The sequence below is a fragment of the Leptopilina heterotoma genome, unplaced genomic scaffold (genome assembly GCF_015476425.1).
Source record: "Leptopilina heterotoma isolate Lh14 unplaced genomic scaffold, ASM1547642v1 Lhet_68, whole genome shotgun sequence".
Classification (NCBI taxonomy): Eukaryota; Metazoa; Arthropoda; class Insecta; order Hymenoptera; family Figitidae; genus Leptopilina; species Leptopilina heterotoma.
The window spans coordinates 6510292-6536870 of record NW_025111157.1 but is presented as its reverse complement, the minus strand read 5'-3'; the positions used below and the strand labels follow the sequence as shown (position 1 = coordinate 6536870).

At 25.2% G+C, this 26579-nt stretch overlaps 1 protein-coding gene across 3 annotated transcripts in view; it reads right to left on the bottom strand.

Moving 5' to 3' along the window:
* The window catches only part of LOC122510427 (fasciclin-2-like), a 177400-nt gene extending 152776 nt beyond the window's left edge, over nucleotides 1-24624 (bottom strand). The window contains exon 1 of one of the 3 annotated variants that reach the window (XM_043625063.1): nucleotides 24319-24624. In XM_043625063.1, coding sequence (XP_043480998.1) covers nucleotides 24319-24376 — 58 coding nt within the window. In that variant the 5' untranslated portion in view covers nucleotides 24377-24624. The remainder of the gene's footprint in view (nucleotides 1-24318) is intronic. The other 2 variants (XM_043625064.1, XM_043625065.1) reach the window with 2 other exon arrangements.
* Between the last annotated feature and the right edge of the window lie 1955 nt (nucleotides 24625-26579).

Genomic DNA, 26579 nt, shown 5'->3' with positions numbered 1-26579 from the left:
TACGAAGATATTTATAAAGAATTTTTTCAATAATTGAATTCGGTTGGGAAATTTTATGAAAATAGTAGATATTGAAAATCATTGAATTGCGAAAATTTCTTTAAAATAATTCAATTTTACAAAGAATTCTATTAAAATTTTTGACAACAATTGCATGTTTGTGTCGTATTTTATTAAAATTAAAAAAAAAATTGAATTCCTAAAAATCATTTTATTATTTATGAAAATAATTGAATTTTGCAAAAAATTTTATTAAAATGCCTCAAAATAATTGAATTTTCGTGAATAATTTTTTTAATTATCTACATAATTGAATTTTTTCGAAGAATTGTTTAGGTAAATAATTGAAATCCTAAAAAGCATTTTATTATTTATGAAAATAATTGAATTCTTGCGAACAATTTTATAAGAATTTTTTTTAAATAATTGAATTTCTAAGAAGAAATTTATTACTTTCAAAAATAATTCAATTCTTGTAATGAATATTGTTATTTATGAAAATAATTGAATTTTGCAAACAATTTTATTAAAATGCCTCAAAATAATTAAATTTTCGTGAATAGTTATTTTAATTATCAACATAATTGAATTTTTTCGAAGAATTATTTATGTAAATAATTGAATAATTCTTGTCAAAAATTTTCATATTTTTGTAAATAATTGAATTCTTCCAAAGAATTATAAAGAAATATTTTTTTTAAATAATTGATTTTTTCGAGGAATGGAAATTAAATTTTTAAGAATAATTACATTTTTTGAGCAATTCCTGTGAAATTGTATTAAAATTTTCAAAAATAATTGAATTCCTGAGAAGAATTTTATTATTTATGAAAATAATTGAATTATAGTGAAAAATTTTTTGACAATTTTTAAAAAGAATTGAATTTTTGTGAAAAATTTTGTTATTTTTAAAAATAATTGAATTCTTCATAAGAATTTTATTAGCATTGTTTTAAATAATTAATTTTTTCGAAATTTAATAAATATTTATGAAAATTGTATTTTAGATAATTGAATTATTCTGGAAAACTTTATTTGTAAAAATAATTGAATTTCTCGATTAATAACTTTAAAAAAGTATTAAAAATAATTGAAATTCTTCGATGAGTTTTATTAGTTACAGAAATAATTAAATTGTTGCTTAGAATTTTATTTAAAATTTTGTTAAAAAATAAGAATTTCCATAAAAAAATGTTATTATTAGTGAAAGTAATTGAATTTTTGTGAAGAATTGCATAAAAATTCTGTTATATAATTGATTTTTTTTTAAATTCTTTTGAAAATGCTATTCTAAATTAATTGAATTTCTGTGGAAATTTTATTTTTTATGATAATAATTGAATTTTGGATGAATTATTTTATTAATTTTTTTTAAAATAATTGAATCGTTTTAAAGAATTTACTTATAATTTTTGAGAATAGTTTTTTTTATTTCTATTATTAGCGAATTTAAAGTAGTGTAAATTCTAAAAAAAAAAACCGGAAATAGTAGCTTTTAGTGGCTGAGTAGAATATACATTCATTTAGGATGTATATAAATAAAATAATGAATAAATAAATTGAATGTATCAATAAATAAATAAATAAATAAAAATAGTAACTAAGTAAATACAGTCCTAAATTCCCCAAACTGATATAAATTGAATAGAGGATATATGTATATATGGAAATAGGAAGAAGTAGAAAAAACATCTAATACCACATCTAAAACAGAGACTGAGAATATCCGCTGTACAAACAAACAGAAAATTAGAAATCCCTTCTAAAGCCATAGAAACGGACCATTTGTCACGAAATGGGAACGTCTTGAAACTGTAAATGGAGGAAAAGGAAATCTTAAATGGTTAATTTTCACACTGTAATTTTCTCGCTTTGATGAGTTCATTCAAGCATTGTTGCCGGGCGCGCGCGCGCGCGACAGATCGAAATTAGAAGCGGTGGAATGAAAAGCTAAAGACGGAATCCTTTGTCCACCCAGGTGTGTGGAGCAAGTTCCTGACAGGTTGTTGGCAGAAATCCAAAACAGGTTTCCACAAAACCTATGCTATATGTATATATACGCAAGTTCTCTCTTCTATCTCTCTCTCTCACACACTCTCCACATCTCTTCCACTTTGACGAAATATTCTCCCTTTTCATTCTTCGCCAATTCTCTTCCATTTTCTTTCGTCTCCTCACTTCTTGCTCGCGGCAAACGTTTTCGTATGACGGTTGAACTAGATTTTTTTTTATTTTTTTGCCCCTCTCTTTCTCTCTTACTCGTTATTTTCTATTCCGGCTCCACAATCTCCGGGCATATCCTACGTCAATTTGACGAGTATTCAAAGCCGGCGAGACCAAAGCCGCATAAAACAGGTGCATCTGTTAACACTGATATCTCTCTGATATTTGTGCCTCTCGAAAAAATTTTTATTTTTTACTCTCGTTTTTTGTTCTCAACAGTGGAAAAAACTCAGGTGAAATTATGGGATAGTTTATCACGATTTTTTTAAAGTAAAAATTATAATAAATAGACAGACTTTATTTTTTCTCAATTTAAATTTTTTTTCGTCTGTCTATTTATTATAATTTTTACTTTATTTTTTCTCAATTTACATATTTTTACAATAAAAATTGTTTTATATAATTATTAAAAAAAAAATAATAAAAATATTAACAAAAAAATTATTTTCATTGATGAACAATTACTTTAAATAAAAAAAAAATTTTCATAAATAAATAATGATTGCCATAAAAAAATACTCCAAGATTATAATTGAAAAATTTCTTTCTCAAGCCTAAAAATGTCAACTGCACTTTTCTGAGAAGAAGTTCAGAAGCGTCTTTCAATCCTCAACTCAATAAACCATTTTCGAGAATTGTTTTGAAAACTAAACTGGAGGAGAAAAGAAAGCAAGTGCGTGGAGGAGGGTTAATTAATTTTTGTCGCCTACTTCTGACACCATTTTTACGAGCTCGTAAATATAGTTCCTCATGCAGGAATGAGAAATATCTTTTTTTTTTTCCCGAAGCAAAAGTCCCAACCAATATTTCTCCTAAGGTTAATCCCCAAACAAACAAAATCATTTCCCAAATAGATTTTTCTGTAAGTTTTACGAGCCGTCGCGTGCTTATTTGAGATACGCTTTTACGACCTCCTAAAAAAAAGAGAAAAAAAAAGAAAAAAAATCCTAAACGAGACGGGATAAACACTTGACCACTTTTGTTCAACCTTCAAAAATTATTCTATTCAAAAAAAAGACGCAGACAAAAACCAGATTAAATTACAAAAAAAACTGCCCTTATTTTTTTTCTTTGTTATCTGAAAGAATTTTCCCATCACTAAACCGAATTTCACTTTTCATTTAATAAAAAAAAAAAAAACCGCCTGTTTATAATTCGTGAGTGCAATAACAAGAACGAAAACAGAATTCCTTGGGAACAAAGTTTGATTATGAAAACTTTAAAGAAAAAAAAAAAGTTTTACCGAAATCATGTTCTACGAGTAAAAGGAAGTCCGTTTTATTCAACAATAATAAAAACTTTTATATTAAATGACTTTTTCTAGAATGTGAGTAATCTAATAAAAAACTATACTCCTTTGAAAGAATATATCTCTGCAAAACTTTTACATTTCTCTTTTACTACTTCTTTGATTCTAGTGGAAAAATATAATGTCCCCTCTTTAAAGCCTAAAAAATAGTCCGTTCTCCTTTATATGAAAGAGGGAGTCTTTCATATAAATCATAGTAAAAAAAAATTCTTTCAATTTACTAACTTCCCTTTAAAAACAAAAAGAAAAGAAAAAAAATATTGATTTAAAAAAGATTTATTCTCCTTTGCTCTCTGATTAACAGACGCATTCCTTCTTATGGAAAAAATCTGGTATTATTTTAGTAAGTTCATATAATCAGCCCTTCAGAAAAATTAGTGGGTGGGCGTCAAACTTAATTCTCCTCGAGTATTTAGCCAGTTAATCCTACGGGTCGACTAGAGAAGACGTCATACACGTTTCCTTCAGATCATTAAGACGTCTGTCAATTTTCATTTGAAAATAAAGCCAATTTTATGCCTGATAAGTAAAAAAAAAATAGGGAACAGGAAACTTGTTTTAATTTCAAACAATATAAAATTAACTAGAAAAAACAGGGGTAAAACCTCGACAAAATGATTGATGATCATCATTTGCTTTCACAATAAAATTTAATTATTAAACTATTATATTTATTTTTTTATCGTTTAGTTTTTTTGTACAAATCACCTAAAGAAATGTTTCATTTCAATCAAATATAATTTATTTGTGTCAAATAAAAGTATATTTTTTCCTAAAGTTTCGAACGTTGAAATAAATTCACTTAATATCATGAATAATAAAATTTTCCCAAATATTCAATTATTTTTTTATCATTTCAATTCAATAAACATTTTTTAGAATTTTTAACTACAATTCTTCTTTAAATCAATTATTTTTAATAATTTTTGAAAAAGTTCTTTGACAATTTTCAAATCCATCTGTTCACAATTCAATTTTATAAAATTTTGATTATTTAAAAAATCTTCAGTTAAATATATATATATATTAGAAAATAAAAACTTGAAATTTAATTTTTACAAAGAATTTTATTAACAACTTTTGAAAATATTTAATTTTTTTTAAAGAAATTTAATTAAAATCTTACTGACATTTATTATATAAAAGAATTTTATAACAAATTTTGAAAATAATTGAAAACTTTTTGAAGAATTTTATTTAAATTTTTAAAAATAATTGAATTCCTGAGAAGAATTTAAATAATAATTTATCTAAATAATTGGATTCATGCGAAGAATTTTATTAGATTTTGTTTAAATAATTGAAATTATGCCAAGAATTTTATTAAAATTTTTGACTATAATTTAATTCTTGAGAAGAATTTCGCTATCTATTTATAAAGATAATTTGATTCTTGACGAGAATTTTTAAAAAATTTCGTTTAATTTCTGCAAAGTATTTTTTTATTTTTCTAAAGAATTGAATTCTTCTGATGAATATTGATATTTATCAAAATAATTGAATTTTAGAAAAAAAATTATTAAAATTCATTAAAATAATTGATTTTATGGGAAAAATTTTGTTGTTTATCAAGATAATTGAATTCTTTTGCAGAATTACTTAAATATTTTTGAAAATAATTTTATTATTTTATTGAATAATTAAATATTTGTTAAAATTAAATTTTTTCGTCAAGTTTTAATAAAATTTTTAAGATTAATTGCATTTTTCGAGGAATTTATTTAAAATTGTATTAAAAGTAATTTAAAATTCTGCGATGAAAATAATTCGAATTCCTAAATGAAATTTAATTATTTATGAAAATAATTAAATGTTTTCGTAAAATTGTATCAAAATTTGTTTTTATTAATTCAATCTTTTGATAAATTTTATGAATTATAGTGAATATTGAAAATTATTGAATCGCGAAAAACTTTTAAAAATAATTGGATTTTGCAAAGAATTTTATTTAAACTCCTAAAAATAATTGAATTCTTGTAGAACTTTTTATAACAATTGATTTAAAAATACATTTCAGTTAAAGTTTTAGATAATTGAACATTAAATGCGTTATTACAAGAATTTTCAGAAACAGTTAAATTTCAAAAAGCTTTTGCATTAAAATTTTTTAAAATATTAGATAATTTCAGTGGAAAAATGAAGAAGTATTTAAATATTTATTGAATGAAAATTATTCAAGTATGAATTTAATTTAGGAATTATGAAAAAAATTAGTCTTTTGAAAAGTTTTAATTAAAATTTTTTGAATGTAGCTAAATTCTCGTAGAAATTAAAAATTTTTATTTAAATTTACTATTAATTGGAAATTTTATCAAATAATTTAATCCAGGTAAATTTTATATTTAAACAAAATAATTAAATTTTATAAAAATTTTAGAATTGAAGTTATTACCAGGAGAAGATTGTTATTTTTATTAAGAATCGACAAAAACGAATTTTTTAATTGTCAAATTTAATTTTTCGACAACTACTTTTTTTGCTACTTTTTTCAGTCTTAAGGATATTTTTTGCTACTTTTTTAAAATTAATTATTGAGTATACGAAGCCTTGAATTGAAATCAGGATTTTTTATTTTAGTTTAATAATTTTAGAAAATATTGATCACTGGAAAATATTTTGTTCATTTGAACGTCCAAAAACTTTGAAAAAAAAAAATAATAAATAATAAAAATGAAAAAATTTATTCCATCATTCATCGAGTGGTAAATTCATCAACATAGTAATAAATAATAAATATTGCCAGGTGGAAAAATTCAAAAAAATAACTTTTACGTCAAAGTGACATTTTTTCAAACATGAATTGTTAACTACACAATATTCACGTGAAACAGTTCAGATAAATATTGTAAGTATTTGTACTGAAATTGCAAGAGAGACAACGAGAATGGTTATAAAAAAAAACTGTTATCCAAGCAGACTGAAACGAAAACACTACATTTCCCAGCAATGTATTTCCTCCTCTTTTTGCAGTTTAATGCTCGGAAATTTTACAACGTCAAGAGATAGAGAAAAAGCAATTCAAAAAAATTGTCAACAATATTTATCCTTTACAAATTGCATTTTGCAATAACGTAAATAGAAGGAAATTGAAAATATCCGACAAAAATTGCTTCTATAATAAATGTTACCATAAATTATAAATATTCCATAAAAAAAAAAAAAAAAAATTGTATACAAAAACTAAAAAATAGATTATTAAAATATTCAATAAAAGATAAAAATACTTCTAAAGTTTTGAACGATCGAATGAACGATTTCTTTTGTTACTTTTTCCCTTTTTCCTCAACTTTGAATTTTGGTACAAAATATATTAAATTAAAGATTAGAAAATAAATATTAAACTTATTTTTTATTTCTCATAAAAATAGAATAAATACTGAATAATATTGAATATCGAGAGGGAAATAATGTTCACTTAAACGTTCGAAACTTTAAAAACATTATATCTTCTCGAATTTTTTACCAGCAACAGTCAATAAAATCGTGCAGTGAAAAAAAAATCCACAAAGTTTTTTCTTTTTTTCAAAACAAAAATCCCGTTCTTCAGTTTTATATTTGGTTGAGTTAAAATCGACGTCACTTTATCGAGTCCACATATAAAAATTTCATGTTTGCATGGAATACGCGTGATATGAAACGGGAGTTTTGTTCAAGGGAAGTCTATCGATATTCTGGTCATTATCTGGCATGCTAACGCAAAACGTGAGTGCACATATGGATTTTGTGCGGAATATATATATATATATGTTGTACATAACAAAAGATACAGAGAACACCCAAGAAAATAACGACAAATGTACATACATATTATATGTATTGTATATATATACATGCATAAAGGTATATATTTATACGAATATATATTGTATATATACGTATTTATATAAGCATGTATATAAAGTTACGTGTACATATATTTGCGTCTACATATATGAATTATAAATAAATTTTACTATAGAAAATACAAGGCAAATAGTTAAATATTAATCGAAATTTATCCCACCTTAGATAAGAGTATATCATAGATAAGATAGAGTCATATACCGTGAAACCTACGTCTGCCTTCATTTAAACCCAAGTCAGTCATACGTCGAGTTATTTTATGACTCAGGATGATAATTTAATAGATTTGACCAGTAATAGAAAAGTCACCCTCTTCCTGCTTTACTGAGAGAAAATTTATTTAATTCAAATAACCGATTACTTGTTTATTACACAAAAAAAAAATATAAAGTAACTTTTACTACTTTTATAGTAAAACATTTCTGGTATAGCATTTTTGGTCATTTTTACTACTTTCAGAGTAAATTTTACTACGTTCAAAGCACATGTTTGTAAAAATTAGTAAAATTTACTTCGAACTTAGCAAAATTTACTCCAAAAGTAGTAAAAATCACCAGAAATGCCTAACCGGAAATTTTTTACTATAAGAGTATTAAAATTTACGTTATATTTTTCTCCGTGTATCAAATGAATATTTACTTGAATCAAGTAATTTTTATTCGAGTCAAATACATTTTTTTCAAATAAATGTTACCCATTTGAAACAATAATTTTGAAACTAACACACATTTATCAGCATCTACTTAATTTTCAAAATTTTATGTTGCTATTAAACAAAAAAATATAAGTTGAAAATTTAATTATATAGGTGAAAAAAAAATAATAATAAATTAAATAAATTTTTCTTTCAGTATATATTAAAATATTTATCGCTTGAAGTAAAATATTAAACGATGTAGTTAAATTTTCAAAAAAAAAAAATTCACTTCTTCAATGCCGAAAGATGGGGAAAAAATTGAAGAATGCAAAAAAATATTCAATATCAGAATACACTAAAGAAATTTATCAGCTTTTCTTATTATCATAGAAAAGAATTTAGATTATTTTTCAAAAGAATTTAAAACGTTCATCGAGAAGAATTTAGCATTTGCTTTATCAATTAGTCGTGAAGCTTTAAAAAAATTATGAATATTAATTTATATGAAAAAAATATCCAAGATTGAAAATTAATCAAGTTTTAAAACTATTCAATTTGCAAAAAAATTTAAATTAGAAAATATTCCAGTTAATAAAAAATTTGAATTAAAAACTATTCGAGTTAAACAATTTTAAAAGTTTAAAATTAAAAAAATACTCATGTCAGAAAATAGTCAAAGTAAAAATAATATGGAAAAATATTGAAGTTAAAAAATATTCAAAATAAAAAAAATATTCAACTTAAACAATTTCCAAAATTAAAAATATTCTAGTTAAAAACATTCAAATTAAAAAATATTCAAGTTAAACAAATTTTTAAGTTGAAAAATATTCAAATTAAAAAATATTCAAGTTAACAAAAATTTAAATTAAAAAATATTGGATTTAAACAATTTCTTATTTTAAAAATATTCAAATTAAAAAATTCTCAAGTTAAAAAACATACAAAATAAAAATAAAATGGAAAAAAAATATTTAAGTTCAATAATTTATAAGTTTAAGAATATTCAAATTAAAAAATATTCTTATTAGAAAATTTTCCAATTAAACAATTTTAAAGTTTAAAAATATTCAAGTCAAACAATTATGCAATTTTAAGTGTATTCAAGTTAAAAAATAATAGAATCAAAAAATTTCGATCTTCAAAAATACTCAAATTAAAAAATATTCAAGTTAACAAACATTTAAATTAAAAATATTCGAGTTAAAAAGTATTCCCATTAAAAATTATATTCAAGTTAAAAAATATTTACATTAAAAAATATTCAAATTGAAAAGTATGCCTTATAAAAATTGTATTCAAGTTAGAAAATTTTCCCAATAAAAAGTATTCAAGTTAAAAAATATTTACATTAAAAAATATTCAAATTGAAAAGTATTCCTTATAAAAATTGTATTCAAGTTAGAAAATTTTCCCAATAAAAAGTATTCAAGTTAAAAAGCATCGAATTAAAAAATATTCAACTTCAAAAATACTCAAATTAAAAAATATTTTGGTTTAAGAATATTCAAATTAAAAAGTATTCCAATTAAAAATTATATTCAAGTTACAAAATATTCCCAATAAAAAGATTCAAGTTAAAAAATAATGGTATTAAAAAATATTCAATTTCAAAAATACTCAAATTAAAAAATATTCAAGTGCAAAAATATTTTAGTTTAAGAATATTCAAATTGAAAAGTATTCCAATTAAAAATTATACTCAAGTTAAAAAATGTTCCCAATAAAAAGAATTCTATTTAATAAATAATCGATTTAAAAAATATTTAAGTTCATAAATACTTAAATTAAAAAATATCCAAATGCAAAAATATTTAAATTAAGAAATATTGACATTAAAAAATATTTAAATTAAAAAATATTGACATTAAAAAATATTTAAATTAAAAACTATTCCAATTAAAAATTATATTCAAGTTACAAAATATTCCCAATAATAATATTCAAGTTAAAAAATAATCGAATTAAAAAATATTCAAGTTCAAAAATACTCAAATTAAAAAATATTTTAGGGTAAAAATATTTTAGTTTAAGAATATTCAAATTAAAAAATATTCAAATTAAAAAATAATCGAATTAAAAAATATTAAAGTACCAAAATACTCAAATTAAAAAAATATTCGAATTAAAAAGTATTTCCACTAAAAATTATATTCAAGTTAAGAAATATTACCAATATTACAAATATTGGATATTTTTTAATTCGATTATTTTTTTAACTTGAAATAATCGAATTAAAAAATATCCAAGTTCAAAAATACTCAAATTAAAAAGTATTTCCATAAAAAATTATTTTCTAATTAGGAAATAATCGAGTTAAAAATGTTGAAGTTAAAAAATAATCCACTTAATTATTCAAGTGCAAAAGTACTGAAATTAAAAAAAAATTCTGAAGTGCAAAAATATTCCCGTTAATAAAAACAAATTATACGATAACATATTTACTCGTCTCGGTAAATGAAGAAATAAATTGAGTGGCTACTATTTAGTCGGGGGCACTGAACGAATAAATCAGTGCGTTAAAATAATGCGATGCATTCAATTGACAATATTTCATATATGAAAGCCCATGCATTGAATTGATGAATACAGGGAGGCAGCAGATGAGTGTATTTATAAGGCAATAAGGAGAGCGGCAGAGAGGAGGGAGGGGACGACATTAAAAGAGAATGTAGGCGCGGGAAATATAAATTCGCGCGACTCGCCCCATAACAATGGCTTACATTGCGGTCTCCTATCATTCCGCACGCTTTGCAAAAACATGGACGACAACGACGACGATCGAGGAGGACTCTCGGGCATTGTTAGTTAAACAGCTACCAAGATAATAGCCAAACTTCCCAGTTTACGCTGGCAATAATCTCTTCCTATACAAGTACCTTGCACGATTCAGCACAATTCCTATATTTGTTCATAACATTGTTCTACAATTCCAGCGAGACCTACTTCTCCAACATCATCCAAACTTGTTTCAAGTACCATCAAATAATTTTCCCTTTAACCCCTCACCCCCCCTTTCCCAATAATCTTCTTTCTCACCATTATGGAAAATTTATAATCGCTCATAATTATTTTTCAAACACTATTATTACTTTTCCATCTATTGCCCTTTTCATCCTTTTCATAAAAAAAAAGAAAATCGAAAAAAAGTTTAAATTTCCAATTATAAAATCCGAATAACTTAATTTCAAACTTAATACTGAATATGCTCGAAGAAATATTCTCGCCCATTCATTCACAAATCTCCGCATCTTCTCTATATAATAAAAAAAAAGTTTTCATTTCTAGAAAACGAGATTAATGCGCGTGGGTTTTAATAAGTCCATAAATTTACTAGTCACACAGTGACATATTTCTCGTCCCACTTCAATTAAAATTCAAGTCAAAAAAAGCACTACTCTTCTGGTATATATATTTATTCACTAGTGCGGCATCATTCATTTTTGTCAAGTTGACAATGCAGTTTGTTGTGTGATTTTTCGAAAAAAGGGGAGAAAAAAAAAGAATTGACCTGGAATGAAAAATAAAATAAATTACGTTGTTGTTGACTGATTTTTTTTAAAGTGAAGAGGTGAGAGAGGGAATTTAAAAATAAGCTCCCTTTTATCATTATTATTCTCTCTCTTCACTCTCTATCTATACACTGCGAGACGGTGTATACACAATTTTTTTTTCCGGAACACACTATGCAATAACTGTTATTACTCTTTTTCTTGTGATACTTGTGATTCTTGTGAATAATAACGCTCTTAGTCGCTTGTCTTATTACCCTAGAGATTTCTGTGTGTCTCTTCCTGTTATTACGTCATTTCCGTCTTTTTCTAAATTCGTCCCTTTGAGATCACAAATGTCTCCGCAGATACATGTCATTGTTACGTACACAGAAAAAAAAATTCCTCGCGACAACATTTTTACATAATTTAAATTCTACATTACGTCAATTTTAATAATTCTCTCTAAAGAATTTTTCAATATTTTTGGAAAAAAATTTATATTTGATTATAATAACGAAATTCCTTTTAGTAATTCAATTATTTTTCTAAATAATCAGGATTGACAAAAAAGAATTATTTTTTTTCCTGATTCCCAGACAAAATTTGGACTGACCCTAAAAAATATTCTTATTCACTCTCAAAATTAGTAGATACCCAAAAAAAATTTCTATTACACTTATTTACGAATTTCATTAATTGTGAAATTATTCAAAAACATCAATAACCTATTTTTTAAATAAATAATTAATCATTATTATTTTTCCATAGGAATTAAGATTTTTAAAAAATTCAAATTTAAACTTTTAAAATTCAATAACTTGTAAGAATATTATTATAAAACATGAAGATAGCAATCACTCCGAGTCTTCGACTCAAAGTGATCGCTATCTTCATGTTTTATAATAACTTAAATTTGCATAAAATTTTTCAAAAAAAAAAATCAAATTTAAAAATTTTTTAATAATATCCTTCGCAAAACTTCAATTATTTTTATGAGTAATACAATTTTTCATATCAATTGAATTATTTTTTAAAAAATTATTTTTTAAAAAAAAATAATAAAATTCGTTGTAAAAATTCAATTACATTTCACAAATAATGAAATTCTTCGCTGAAATTCCAATATTTTCAAAATCTACAATTTTAATAAAATTTCTCAAAAGAATTCAATTATTTTGAAAAATATAATAAAATTTTCGTTTCAAGAATTCAATTATTCTCATAAATAATAATAATAATCTTCACAGGATTTCAATTATTTTAAGAAAATTACAATAAAAATTCGATGCAAGACATCAATTATTTTTCCAAATAATAAAATTCTTCACAGGATTTTTAATTATTTTTAATACAATTTTATTATGTAAATTCTACAAAAATGTGATTAATTTCAAAAATTTTATTAAAACTCTTCGACAGAAATAAATGAACAATTATCAATTATTTTTAATAATTTTTGCAGAAGTTTCCTGAGAATTTTCAAATCCATTTGTTTACAATTCAAATATTTTATGAAATTTTGATTATTCAGAAATTCTTCAATTAAATATTTAGAACATAAAAGCTTAAAAAAATTAAAAAAAAAACAATTTTTATTAGAAAATTCTATGAGAATTCAATTATTTAAATACAAAAGTGAAAAAAATATTGAATAAATGAATGTTTCTCAAGATTGAATTCTTATACAAAATTAAAAAAAAAAATTTTTAAATAATCGAATTTTTTTATGAATTTTAATAAATTTTTTAAGAATAATTATATTTTTCGAGAAATTCGGTTAAAATTGTATTAAAAATAATTGAAATTCGATTTTGAATTTCATTATTCATGAAAATAATTGAATCTCTGTAAAAAATTTTATTATTCATGAAAATAATTGAATTATTGCGAAGAAATTTATAAAAAATTTATAAAAATTATAAATTATAAAAAATTTGCAAATAATTGAATTTCTGTGAAATTTTTATTAGTTATGAAAATAATTGAATTTTGGAGAAGAATTTTATTATTTTTAAAAATAATTGAAATTTTGACGAGAACTTTTTCTAATTTTTGAATATAATTGAATTTCTGCAAACATTTTTAACTTCTCTAAATTCAATTTGTTTCAGAGTGTTTAATTAAATTTTTAAGAAGAATTTTATTATTTTTAAAGATAATTAAAATGTTGACAAGAATTTTTTTAAATTTTTGGACTAATTGCGTTTCTGCTAATATTTTTATTTCTCTTTAAAATTCAATTTTTTAGTGTGTTTAACTAAATTTTTGTGAAGAATTTTATTATTTTTAAAGATAATTGAAATTTTGACGAGAATTTTTTTTTATTTTTTGAACATAATTGAATTTCTGCAAACATATTTTTAACTTCTCTAAAATTCAATTTATTTCAGAGTGTTAAATTAAAATTTTAAGAAGAATTTTATTATTCTTAAAGATAATTAAAATGTTGACAAGAATTTTTTTTTGAATTTTTTAACATAATTGAATTTCTGCAAACATATTTTTAACTTATTTTTAAAATTCAATTTTTTAGTGTGTTTAACAAAATTTTTGAGAAGAATTTTATTATTTTTAAAGATAATTGAAATTTTGACGAGAATATTTTTTAAATTTTTTAACATAAATGAATTTCTGCAAACATTTTTAACTTCTCTTAAATTCAATTCTTTCAGTGTTTTTAATTAAAATTCTCCTATAAAGCCATCATTTTTAATTAATTAAATATATATTAAAAAATTAAATACAACTAATTATGAATCCTGCAAATTTAATTTTTTCCAGTATACTTTAATTAAAATCTCGGACTTTTCCCTGAATTCCCTGACCTGTGGCAACATTAATAATAAAACTTATCGCTGAATTTCAATTATTCTCAAAAAATAATCAAATTCTTCTTTCTTACTGTATAAGAAGAGTTTAAATAAAAAAAGATGTAGCCTTTAGTTTTTACTAGTTTCGATATACTAATGCTCAACAACTACATCTCGAAACAAGATTTGTTCTCAATACTCAATAGTAATTCGATGATGAGTTCTCAATAAAATATTCTCTAGATAAAGAAGATGACGCGGGGGTGATAATTGTCCAATACAATTCAGATGCTAATGAATGCTAGTGTAATTACGCTTGAGGTGTCAATATCGTTTAGTATAAACGTCCTCATGAATATTCATAAGAGACCCTCTTTAAGCCTCTCTTCATCCAAGTTCGACAAGTAGTTTCGAATTTCAGCGCAAAGCCGTTTCCGCGCGCTCACTATCTTTCAATAGGATCAACAATGCTTCCATTATAATTCGAACAATTCACCATTCCTCGCTTCATTTCACGTATGTACAAAGAACTTGAAACATTCTTCATATCGCTTTACGGATATTTAAAAAGAGGGTTCTCTTTCTCTCTCTTGGCAAGTTGACATGCTCAGTTGTATAAAAGCGGCTAACCACCGAAGTAGAACATTGAAGCTATGTATGTCCTTATTCAGTAAAGGTATTTGAGTTGCTTATCTACAATTCTTCACAATCAGTTTGCTTAATGCTTTTAATACTAAAGAAAGGATTGGTCCAGGTATGTATATGTATGAAGAACTTGACGGTGGAGATAAAGAATGTCGTTCTTCTTTTCTCTTGTAAATAAACGTTGCTCTCTGTGTGTGACCCTTTTTTTCGTGGATCACCGCACTTTTGACTACAGGCGCCTTACAGTCATGAGGTCATCGACTTGCTTCTACCATTTTTTTTACGTCGCGACTTATTGTTAGGGTTTTTTTTAAGTGTATAAAGGAGCTTTCTTTTCTAATTTTCGGTTTGTTTTTTTATTACACTTTTTTTCCTTCTTTTCTCTCTTTTGCATTTCTTTTCTAGGGAGGGGGGGGGGTGATATATATACACAGTTTTCCGCTATTCTTGAAACCATTGAGCAATGCAGACTGCATTTTTTCTCGTATTGTAGTCTTTTATTCATCATTTTGCTTTCTCTACAAAGAGCAAGTAGACTATTTTCGTTCTTTGTTGAAAGACTTTAGGATTTTACTGTGCAGACAAAAAAAAAGGAGGAGGAGGAGGAGGATAGTTTTTATTAGGCGAAATGAGATATATTCAATTTTTCTGCTTTGAAATACGAAAACGTGTTCGAATTGAAAATATTGAGGATGGGAAAATTGGATATCTTTCTGTATAGTGAAATTCATAATATGGTGCATTAAATAGGTTTTCAGAATTTCTTATTTTTGAAAGTTTTCTTTTTCTACGAAACTAAAGTTGCCAGATGAAATTTATATAAAATGAGTTATAGGTCAAATGAGAGTTATGTTAAATAAATTTTCTCAAACAAAAAGCATCAAACAAGATGAAAGTCAAATGTGACTTACATCAAAAGAGATTTATGTTAAATGCCATATTTCATACGAAATTAACAAAAACTTTAACTTTCATGTTAAATATGATTCAATGTCGAGTAAATTTTGCGAAAATGCTAAAGAACCTTTCACGTCAAATAAAAACAACGTCAAAAACAACCTTACAGCAACAAATGAGTTTTACGTTTAATTAAACATTGCATCAATTAAAATTCACAAACTTTATTTCACGTGAAATTAAAATTAAACGAAAATTACGGCAAGTGATTTTTATGTCAAATGAGATTAATGTCACGTGAAATCTGTTGAATATTCATGCGCCTTATCTGATATAATAAAATTTAATTTGTCAGCAACAACAAGAACATTCATGTCCATGAAGTAAAAATACTAAAAGAATTTACAATAATTCTATTATAGAAAAAACTATTCAATTTCAAATGCGCAACGCTTTTGAAACATAAAAAAGAAATGCTTCGCTCCGAGTCACGTCGGTCACTTCTCTTACGGTAATTTTATTGATTTAACGATAAGAAGAGCTTTGAAGTAGACTTTTTCTTTATCAAGATCCCGACGATAAAACAATTACTGTATTCAAAAAAAAAAATAAATCTCCGTAACGAGAAAATATCTTGGTAAAATTTTAATAACACACCCCAAGGATAAACATTTAAAATGTGTTCGAAATTAGTGACTATTAGTAAAATGGGCGTTATTAGTTTTTTTCACCATTAAATGATACCGACTTATTTCGACCTAATAGAAAAAAAGAAATTAATTACAAATTGTAAATCTAGAAAGAGTGAATGTTTTCTAAAAATGCCTGGGAAACCTACTCTCTTATTAGTCTCTCTCAGTTCACTAATTACAGTAATTAGACATAATTTTCTACACATGTACCATTTCGAAAAAATCTAAATTCCAGAAATTGTTTTTTTTGCATATTTATTTTCTTTTTAACATTTTAAGAATGTATATAGGATGTACTTTTAAAAATATATTTTCCGTATCTTAATTATTATTGAATGTTCATGGCTCGTCGCCCGGGTTGCGTTTGAAAGCGAAACGGTTCATGTTTTCCCCTCTTTTACTCGCTTTTATGAATTACGAACTAGTGAGCAAGCACGCTTTTTTAAAAAAGAAAGGTCACTAGGCGAGAAAAAAAGAGGAATAATAAGATGGGTAAATGTTACGTAAAAACCAAGTAAACAAAAGAGGGGAAAAAGTCAAAATGGAAACATTTCTTCAGTGACCACTTCTTTAAAAAAAAACAAATAAAAAAAATTGTTCAGCTTTACATTTCCCTCTTGAATAAGAGAAATTAATTATCAAAATTATATTCATTGCTTAACAATTTTTATTTAAAGCAAAAATTTTCATTTGCAGTTCCGTTATTTTTCACTAATTATCAGAGGTAAATCTCAGTGAACTGCTCTGTGAACCGAGAGAATCATAACTTTTAACGTTTTACACTGATTGTGAGCGGAGCTAAATTCGATTTTCTGGAAATAAAAACGATTTTTTAATTTACGACACAAACCGCTATATTCTCATTTCTCAAGTGCTAGAAGTTTCGTTGTTAAATCGTAAATCTTCATAAATGTTTCCTTGGAAAGTACTCATTTTTTTGAAATTATATTTCCTTCGGTAAAAGTGTATATACATTTTCTTGAGTTCGAACATGAAAAACCTTCGCGATTTGTACAGCTTTGGTCATTAACGGAAGTCATGTAGTAAAGTTAAAAAAAAAGGGCGTAGCGATGCTCGTGTCACGCCTCAGAAAATGACTTGAGGATAAAGAGAGAGAAAATTGTCGACTGTGGGGAGAAAAAATTTATTTTTTTTTAGTCAAGAGTAAGAGCAAACGTTTTCCCCCTCTCATTCACCTGCTGCTATTGCTGAGTGATGCACCTTACTCTTAAGAGGCTCCCTCTTCTGTTATATGCCTAACAATAGATTGAGGTTCTTCCGACTCCCTGTAACCGCGAGAAAAGGGAGAGCCCTAAGAAATAAGTTACCTGGAGTGTTAGCATCTCTCTCTCTCTCTCTTTCTTTATTGTGCGTGCCTTAGGTACTGCTTCCAAGGACTCTCTGACGATCTACATAGTTCATCTACCTGTATGACAAACTGTAAAAAAAAGTAAAATACCTTTTTTTTTTCTTTTTGACAAACTAGCTTTCGACGGATGCTGGGAATTTCGATTAGCGTGACAACTGTCCCGAGAATTGCGACTCAATCTTCCTCTCTTTAGGTGTCTTTACACGCTTCTTCTCATTTAACGTTTCAGCATCGTCTCTTTTGTGTTTTGTGATTTATGGCAAATGGCGCACTTTCTCTTCCAATGATCTTCAATTATTAGCTGCTATGTAAGGTTATTCTTTAAAAAAATTCCTTCTTTTCGAACACCTTTGTGCTTTTTCAAATCCTTAATTTTACCATAATGGCTGTTTTTTTGTCCCTAACGTTTCGAGCAACATTTTTATTACTTCTTCTAATTTTATTTTTAACGCTTTGAAGTCCTCTGACCCAAATCTTATAGGTTTGTTTTAACTTCAGTTTTATATGCAAAAAATTACAACACTCTGAACTTGAAAGTAATTGAAGATCGACAAGTTTTGAACCCATGAACGAAATTTTCATAAATCACTAATTGCAAAGGTCACTGAAGTTTACGTTTACTTACTTTTTTCCAAATTCAAATTTTATTGCAATAAATTGAACCAAGTACATTAAAAAATATGAATCCGAAACTGACACTCCAACAAAATTAAAATTTAAAGTTAGATCTTTTTTGTCCAAAACTAATATTAAATATCGAAACATTAACTGGCTGTCAGTTTCAGCTTCATTCAAAAAATACTTTACATGCTTTCAAAAAAATTTAATTTCCCTTAAAAAATCAGTGAGTAATTTTTGAATATATATCAGAATTTCAGAATCTTGTAAAACAGAAATTTAATAAAATCTTGTAATAATATTTGCCAACATGAACGAGAAATTTTATAATGAGTTGTATATTGTTTCGGAAATATTCATTTTCAAGATTTATGCTAATCTCTCCCTCTCACTTCATCTTAATTGATGCTAAAAGATATTCACCCCTTTTTGCCCTGATGTGAATTTTCTTGTGAAAATAATATTCTTTTATTTACTAACGTTTCTATATAGGAAAGAAGAACAAGAAGACAAAATGAAGAACCCTCGAAAATGCATAACGAAGATGTAGAGAGAGGGAGAGAGAGAGAGAGATGAGAAAATAGTAAACTACGAGAAACGATTCATATTGATGAGACGAGATCCCTAATTAAAATTAATTACTCTCGTTTCTACGTAAATAAGAACTGGATGAACGATTAAAAGGAAAAGGTCTGAGCTTAATAAACAGACTATACACTTTGACACTGAATAATAAACATTCACATATACAAAATAGAATTTACAGAGAAGTAAAGAATTTCAATGTTTGAATTTTATTTAAATGTTAACTTTTATATCATTTTATTTCAATCTCTTATGCGAAAATCAAGAAATTTTCAAGTAAACTCTTTGATGAATTCACATTCATCAAAGAGTTTACTGAAAATTTCTATATCTGAAAGAGAGAGAATATTAATAGTTTAGAACGAATATATAATTTTACTGCTAAATGAAACGAGAGAGAAAAATTGGTATCAATTTCAGAAATGACCATTTTAAGACTATCTTTTTTTTATGGAAGAAAAAGATTTGAGACGAAAATTTTTTTCGAATATAATAAAAAAAGGAGACTCATAAAAAAGTTCATTTTATTGTGCGATGAGAAAAGAGAGAAAGAGAGGACTGCCATTTAAATATAGACCGTCAGGGATGGAAATATACATTTATGGAAATATTTTAGAAGAAGATAAAGAAGAAGATTGGGAAAAATGCGTTTTTCGTTTATTTCTACAGGCAACTAACTAAGATAATAATTCAGAGAACAGGTTGTTTCAACGCTCGCCACCTGCTTCTCCATCAGTAGCATAACAGCAACGACGACGACGACGATGAGGACGAGGACGGGACTATATAGGGATATATTCTAACTCCTAACGCACCAAAGCAAGCACCTCCAAATTAATTAAATTCCTCCCTCCAAACTAACCCAAGTATCATCATCCTTATGGCTGTACGGTGTCACAGGTGCAATAGTCAGTAACCCCAGCTAGCAGGTATCATTAACCTTTCTTCTCCTTCCGAGCTTATAATAGATAGATAATCCCTCACATATCTTTTTGTCATTTCTCCAAAAACGGTATGATAAATTTCTCCTTTTCAACGTACAACATCACAAAGGCCAATAATTTATTACTTTCAGAGTGAGAGGAAAGAATGTTTATTATTAACATTTTTAATGTTGAATTTCAAATAAGTTTATAGAAATGTGCATTAGGTTCCTAATTGTATTTACATAACTGTAGTTACATTAAGGAAGGCACATTTCTGTATACGAGGTGACGAAATTTACGAAAGGGCCTGTCCCGTTTAATTTTAAATATAAATTTTATTTTCAGATTTGTGGGAAAGTCAGTTAGGCGAAGCATAATTCAAGTAAAATAAGATTTTAGAAATTAGTTTTGATCTCTAAATTTAAATTAATCCTTCTTTAATGCATAAACCATGACATACAGTCGGCAACGTTTCTAAAAACGAAAAATAATCAGACGATATTTGTTATCACAGCTTCTTTTAATCATTTGTAGGTAACTATCCCGCACTGTTAGGTCGAAAGTATCAAATTGTAACGAATTGACACCAAAAATGTAGATCAAATAAAAAACTGAGTCAAATTTTTGGTATCAATTTGATACTTTTAAGAAAACTGTGGGCCTCTAAGAAAGAGTTCATTTTTCAAAGATTCGTGCACATCAAAATTTGACATAAATTTACTTGAAAAATAATTATTGCTCATTTTTTGTCTTTAAAAACGTTGTAAACTTCAGTTTCATCCGAATTATTTATTAAATTAGATCTGATTAATTTCAGAGAGTAAAGAAACAGTTTTAACCTCTGAGACTGAATTAATGAAAAGACGCTCTTACTAATATTTAAATTAGTAAAAAATTCTACAGTAATTTTCCAGTTAATTTTCACTGAAACCCGAGTAAAATTTTTTAAACCACTAAATTAAAGAATAAAATTTGACTAAAAATTAATAAAAATTATTACAAATTTAAATTAGAAGACGACTTTTCACTAATTCGGATGTAGAAGTCCCTGAAGTTCTCATTCTCACTAATATTTAAATTAGTAAAAAATTCTACTATAATTTTCAGGAAATTTTCACTAAAACCAAAGTAAAATTTTTTAAACGACTAAATAAAATAGTAAAATTTGACTAAAAATTAATAAACATTATTACAAATTTAAATTAGAAGGCGACTTTTCTCTTTTCTAATTCAGATGTAGAAGTCCCTGAAGTTAGCGTCGATGCTCAACGTCGAAAAATGTTATTTGGAATTTTTAGTGTCAAAAATGTCACTAATTTCACTTTCATACTAAATCTAATTGTTAAAACTTTAAAAATTTTAAATGAAAAGAAAATTCTAGTAAAAATAAAAATTTTTTACTAATAAAACAGTAAATTTGAACTAATTAGATTTAGAGTCTAACTAAAAGACCAAAGTCTAGAGTCTGATAAGATTTAGAGAGTAAATGTCACTTGAATTAGTGAAAAACTAATTATTTATACAAAAATACTAATTATACTCTTAGCAATCAAGCTAATTCAACTCTTTAAAGCTAAAATAGCGGAAATTGAGCGAAAAATTTACATTTGTTAGAAATTTTACTAATTTTTAGTCATTTTTCACTAATACTAAAAAAATTATTTCACTAACAAAAATTATAACTACTAAAATTAGATTTCTTTTCCTAAACACAAAATTGTAAAAAAATAATTACAAAAAAAGAAAATTTTTCAAATTTTCCGCAAAAATAAATCTTTCTCTCATTTTATAAACACAATGAACACAAATATATTTCTAAAAATAACTTTTCCGAGAACAAATGACTAGGTAAATTAAAAACTTTTGTTCACATGAATATTTAAAACTTCGAGAATAATAAAATAAGAAGGTTTCTATAGTCCAGTGTTTTTTTAAAACATTATCGACAAATTCAATACATTTCAAAAGTATAATAATAAATTCTCTAAAGCTAAATTTAAAGAAAAATTTTATTTTTTTAGAAGTTAAAAATGATTTAAAGCGTCTGTAAAAAGACAACCATTTTCTATTTAAAAATTAGTAAGAAGCGAATTATTAATAAAAAAAAATAATTATTAATAAAAAAAACTAATTGTTAGTAAGAAAATAGTAATTATTAGTAAAAAATTACTAATAATGAGTAAAAAATATGTCTAAATTATAAATTTTTAAACGAATAAATAAATAATTAGTTATTTTCAAAAAGTCAGCCAACATTCTACTAAAAATTAGTCATTTTTAACTATAATTCAGATTTAGAGATACAATTTATATTAATTTTGAAGATAATTTTTTAGCAATTTTTTCAACAATTTAAAAACTAATTCAGATATTTAAAACAAAAAATATGAAAGCAGTAAAAAAACAATCAAACTTCTCAAGTTCTAAACGTTCACATGAACAAACTTTTCTCTACTCTCCTTTTATATACAATTTGAAGCATTAGAAATAGAAAAACTTGCACAAGTTACATAAAACATGAAAATTATAATGATCATTATTTTACTTAATTGGTCAATAGTTAACTATATAAAACTTTTAAACAACATTATTCAAAGAAATATCCTATTTCATTAATTAGGAGCAATTACTTTAATTACGAGACAAATAAAAATGCAATTCAGATATAGTTTCAAATTGCGTGAAACACGCAAATTCTAATTATTAATAATAATTTTTAAACTATTTTATAGAAATACAATAAATAGCATATCCAAAACTAACGCTCTGTTAAATTAATATTCATTAATTTCACTAACATTAAATTATTCTTTGCACCAATTCGGTAAATGTTGATCAATTAATTTGATATTCATCAATACTCTATAATTTCATGTAATAAATTTAAGCCTCCTAAATTTAATATCATTAATTCAGTAGAACAAATTTTGCAAAATTAATTTAATAAAATAAATTTCCCAAAATGAATTTAACAAAATAAATTTCACAAAAGAAATATAATAAAATAAATTTCACAAAATAAATCTAATAGAATAAATTTAACAAAATAAATTTAATAAAATAAATTCGACAAAATAAATTTAATAAAATAAATTTAGTAAAATAAATTTAATAAAATAAATTTAGTAAAATAAATTTAGTAAAATAAATTTAACAAAATAAATTTAGTAAAATAAATTTAACAAAATAAATTTAATAAAATAAATTCCACAAAATAAATTTAATAAAATAAAGTCAACAAAGTAAATTGAATAAAATAAATCCAACAAAATAAATTTAACATAATTAATTAAATAATTCTATTTAATTAAACCACTAATTATGAAATTAATATTCTCCAATTGTCAATAATTAGCAAATCTCATTAAAAATACATCAAATTGCTTTGGTTTCAACTTCGCACAATATAAACATTTTCAAAACTTTAGAAATAGATTCTGATAAATTACACTGGCCAATAATAAATCACTCCAATAATATAAACGTAAACAAAACTCAAATCTTTCAACGAAAAGTATTCTCTAAATTATTTTCACAAAGAGTGCGCGCGAGAAAAAAAGTAAAAATACGCAATTTTCGTATTTTTTTTTATGTCAAATATCCAGATGGATTTTTTCAAAAGAGATAAATAAATATTCGTATATGTAAAGCGTATATTTTGAAAGAGAAGCGCGTCTAGATTTGAATGACCGGCCAACAGGATCGAACGTGCCGCCGCCGGTTGCGAAAATTCAAATCTCCAAAATATTGACAAAAAATTAAATTTTTCAAAACAATAAACAATTTCTACAGGTATAAAATTCAATGTTTGGATATAAAATTTTCCACATCGATAGTTATCCCCTTGACTTTTATCCCTCATCCTATAAACACCCATAATCCGCTATTCAAAATACACTTTTACCTGCCGAAACCGGTCTCGGGTTTTAACGAGAAATTTTTAACCATTCTATCAATAACAGATGATAATTTCACGGCATTAATTCACATTTTCTCAGAAATTTCCAACAGAGATTGACCTTTATTGCATAAATAAATAATTCAAGATTCTAGAAAAGTGTTTCCCTTGGCTTTGAAAACTTGTAAAATATTTGAAGCATTCAACCACCTGCTGGAGCGTCGACTATAGAGAGCGAGAGAGAGAGAGAGAGACTAAGAGAGTGAGAAAGATAAATTTTCCGTTCGTTTACACGGATAAGGATAAGAGAAGTATGAAAATCGAACGTGCAATGACGCATGTGAAGATGTTTTTTTTTTTATCTCAACTCACCTGTTAGGTGTAACAGCACAAGAATCACGACAGCAGCAGGATACCAAAATACTGCCATGATGTAAAAAAACGCACAACTTTTAAGTTTCTACTGCTATAATTTTCGAAAGATATTCGAAATGTCACTATGAAAAATCACTACACGCACGAAAGAAAAATTTGTTTTTTTTTATCTAAAAACAAAGTTATCTAAAAACTAGGTGTGACAGAACATTTGGTCTCTTTTAACTTCACTATACAAACTCTTGTGTGTATTATACGTCGTAACGTCACGCTGGCCGATTTTCAACTGTGGCGGGGAGAATGCCATTCCCGCTCCGATCAAACTTCGAGCTCATTCGTACTTGTTCGGATATGTTCGGTACGCTCGGTTCTCCAACAGAAATGAAGGCGCAACACATAGAATATACTTCTTTCAAAACCCGCAACTAAAGTGGTGAACCGCACCCGCACGTTTTTATTATTATTTTCCTTTTTTTTCCTTCCTTCTTTCTTTTCTCTCTTGACGAATTTAACATTAAAGAGTTTACTGTTAAAGTGTATACTAAAAGTTTCTGACACTTCTTTAAGCTTTGAGTGTTAATTGGAGGATCTGCTGAAAAATAGCCATGAGGAAAAGCGTCTTAAAGGATGAAAGGATTATGCACCGCGGAAATGGTAGCAGTTTTCCTTTTAAAATGTCCGTTAGGGTTTTACAGCTTGAAATTTTTGCTCCAATTAGCATTTTTGAATATGTAGGTCTGCATTTTCTTTTTGCCGAAAACTAGCCAAACTTTTATTTTTAATGGATTTTTTTTATTTTTATTTATTTAATTTCATTTAGATACCTATCTAAATTTTAATTTACTACTCTTTAAATTTGAATCAGTTAAAAATAACTGATTTAGAAGCACAAAGTCAGTCACTAATTCAAATAGTAATATTTCTACTGCCAATTATAGTTAAATAACTGATGTTTCAGAAAGTTTTTGTTGACTGATTCAATTAGTCAAGTTTAACTAATTTTTCAGTTATTTTTTACTGAAAATCAGTTATTTTTAACTGATTCAGAAGCAAAAAGGCAGTCACTGATTGTCAGTTAAAACCATGATTTTTAACTGATTCAGAGTATGTATTTAGTTTGTTTTACTAGATTTTCATTTGTTTATTTTTGATCTAGTTTTATCACTTATGAATTCTAAATTTTTTTTATTATTTACTTCTTTACCTATTTTTACTCTCTAAATTTGAATCAGTCAAAAATAACTGATTTAGAAGCGAAAAATTGGTCACTAATTCAAATAGTACTTTCTAAATCTGAATCAGTGAAATTGCATTGAAAATCAGTAAAATTTGACTGAGAATCAGTGACTCTATTCTCGCGATTTGAATCAGTGGAATTTGACTGAAAATCAGTTAAAAATAAATTCAATTTCAGTCATTTTCCACTGATTCGACAATTAAAAAACTACTGAAAATTTCAATAATTTTTAACTGATCTTCAGTGAAATTTCACTTATTCAAATCGCGAGAATAAACTCACTGATTCTCAGTCAAATTTCACTGATTTAGTTTTAGAGAGCAATATTTTTACTGATATTTAGATAAAAATAACTGATGATTCAGAAGATTTTTTAAAACTAATTCAATTATTCAATAAGTTTAACTAATATATTATCAGTTATTTTTTACTGAAAATCAATTATTTTTAACTGATTGCAAAACCAAAAAATCAGTCACTGATTGTGAGTTAAAACTATGATATTTAACTGATTCAAATTTAGAGAGTACTATAACCGCAATTACTCTCTAAATTTGAATTAGTAAAAATGTCTTGAAATTCAAATAAGTGACTGACTTTTAGCTTTTGAATTAGCAAATTTTACTAATAAATAGTGATTTCTAATAATTTATTAGTAAAATTTACTACTTAAAAAGCAAAAAGTCAGTCACTAATTCAAATTAGTAAACATTTTTACTGATTCAAATTTATAGAGTTGTTAATAATTAGTTAATAATACTCTCTAAAACTGAATCAGTGAAATTTGACTGATTTTCAGTGGATTTTTACTGATTCAGATATTTAGAGAGTAACCTTTTTCATAGTTAATACTATCATTTTTAACTGATTCAAATTTAGAGATTACTAACCAATTAGATAATAATAACTAATTATTAGTTAAATTTAGTTTCAGTTTAGGTCAAATAAATTAAAAATTTTCTTATTCAATTAGTGAAATTTTGAACTATTTTTATGGTTTGCTTATTTACCCTGTAAATTG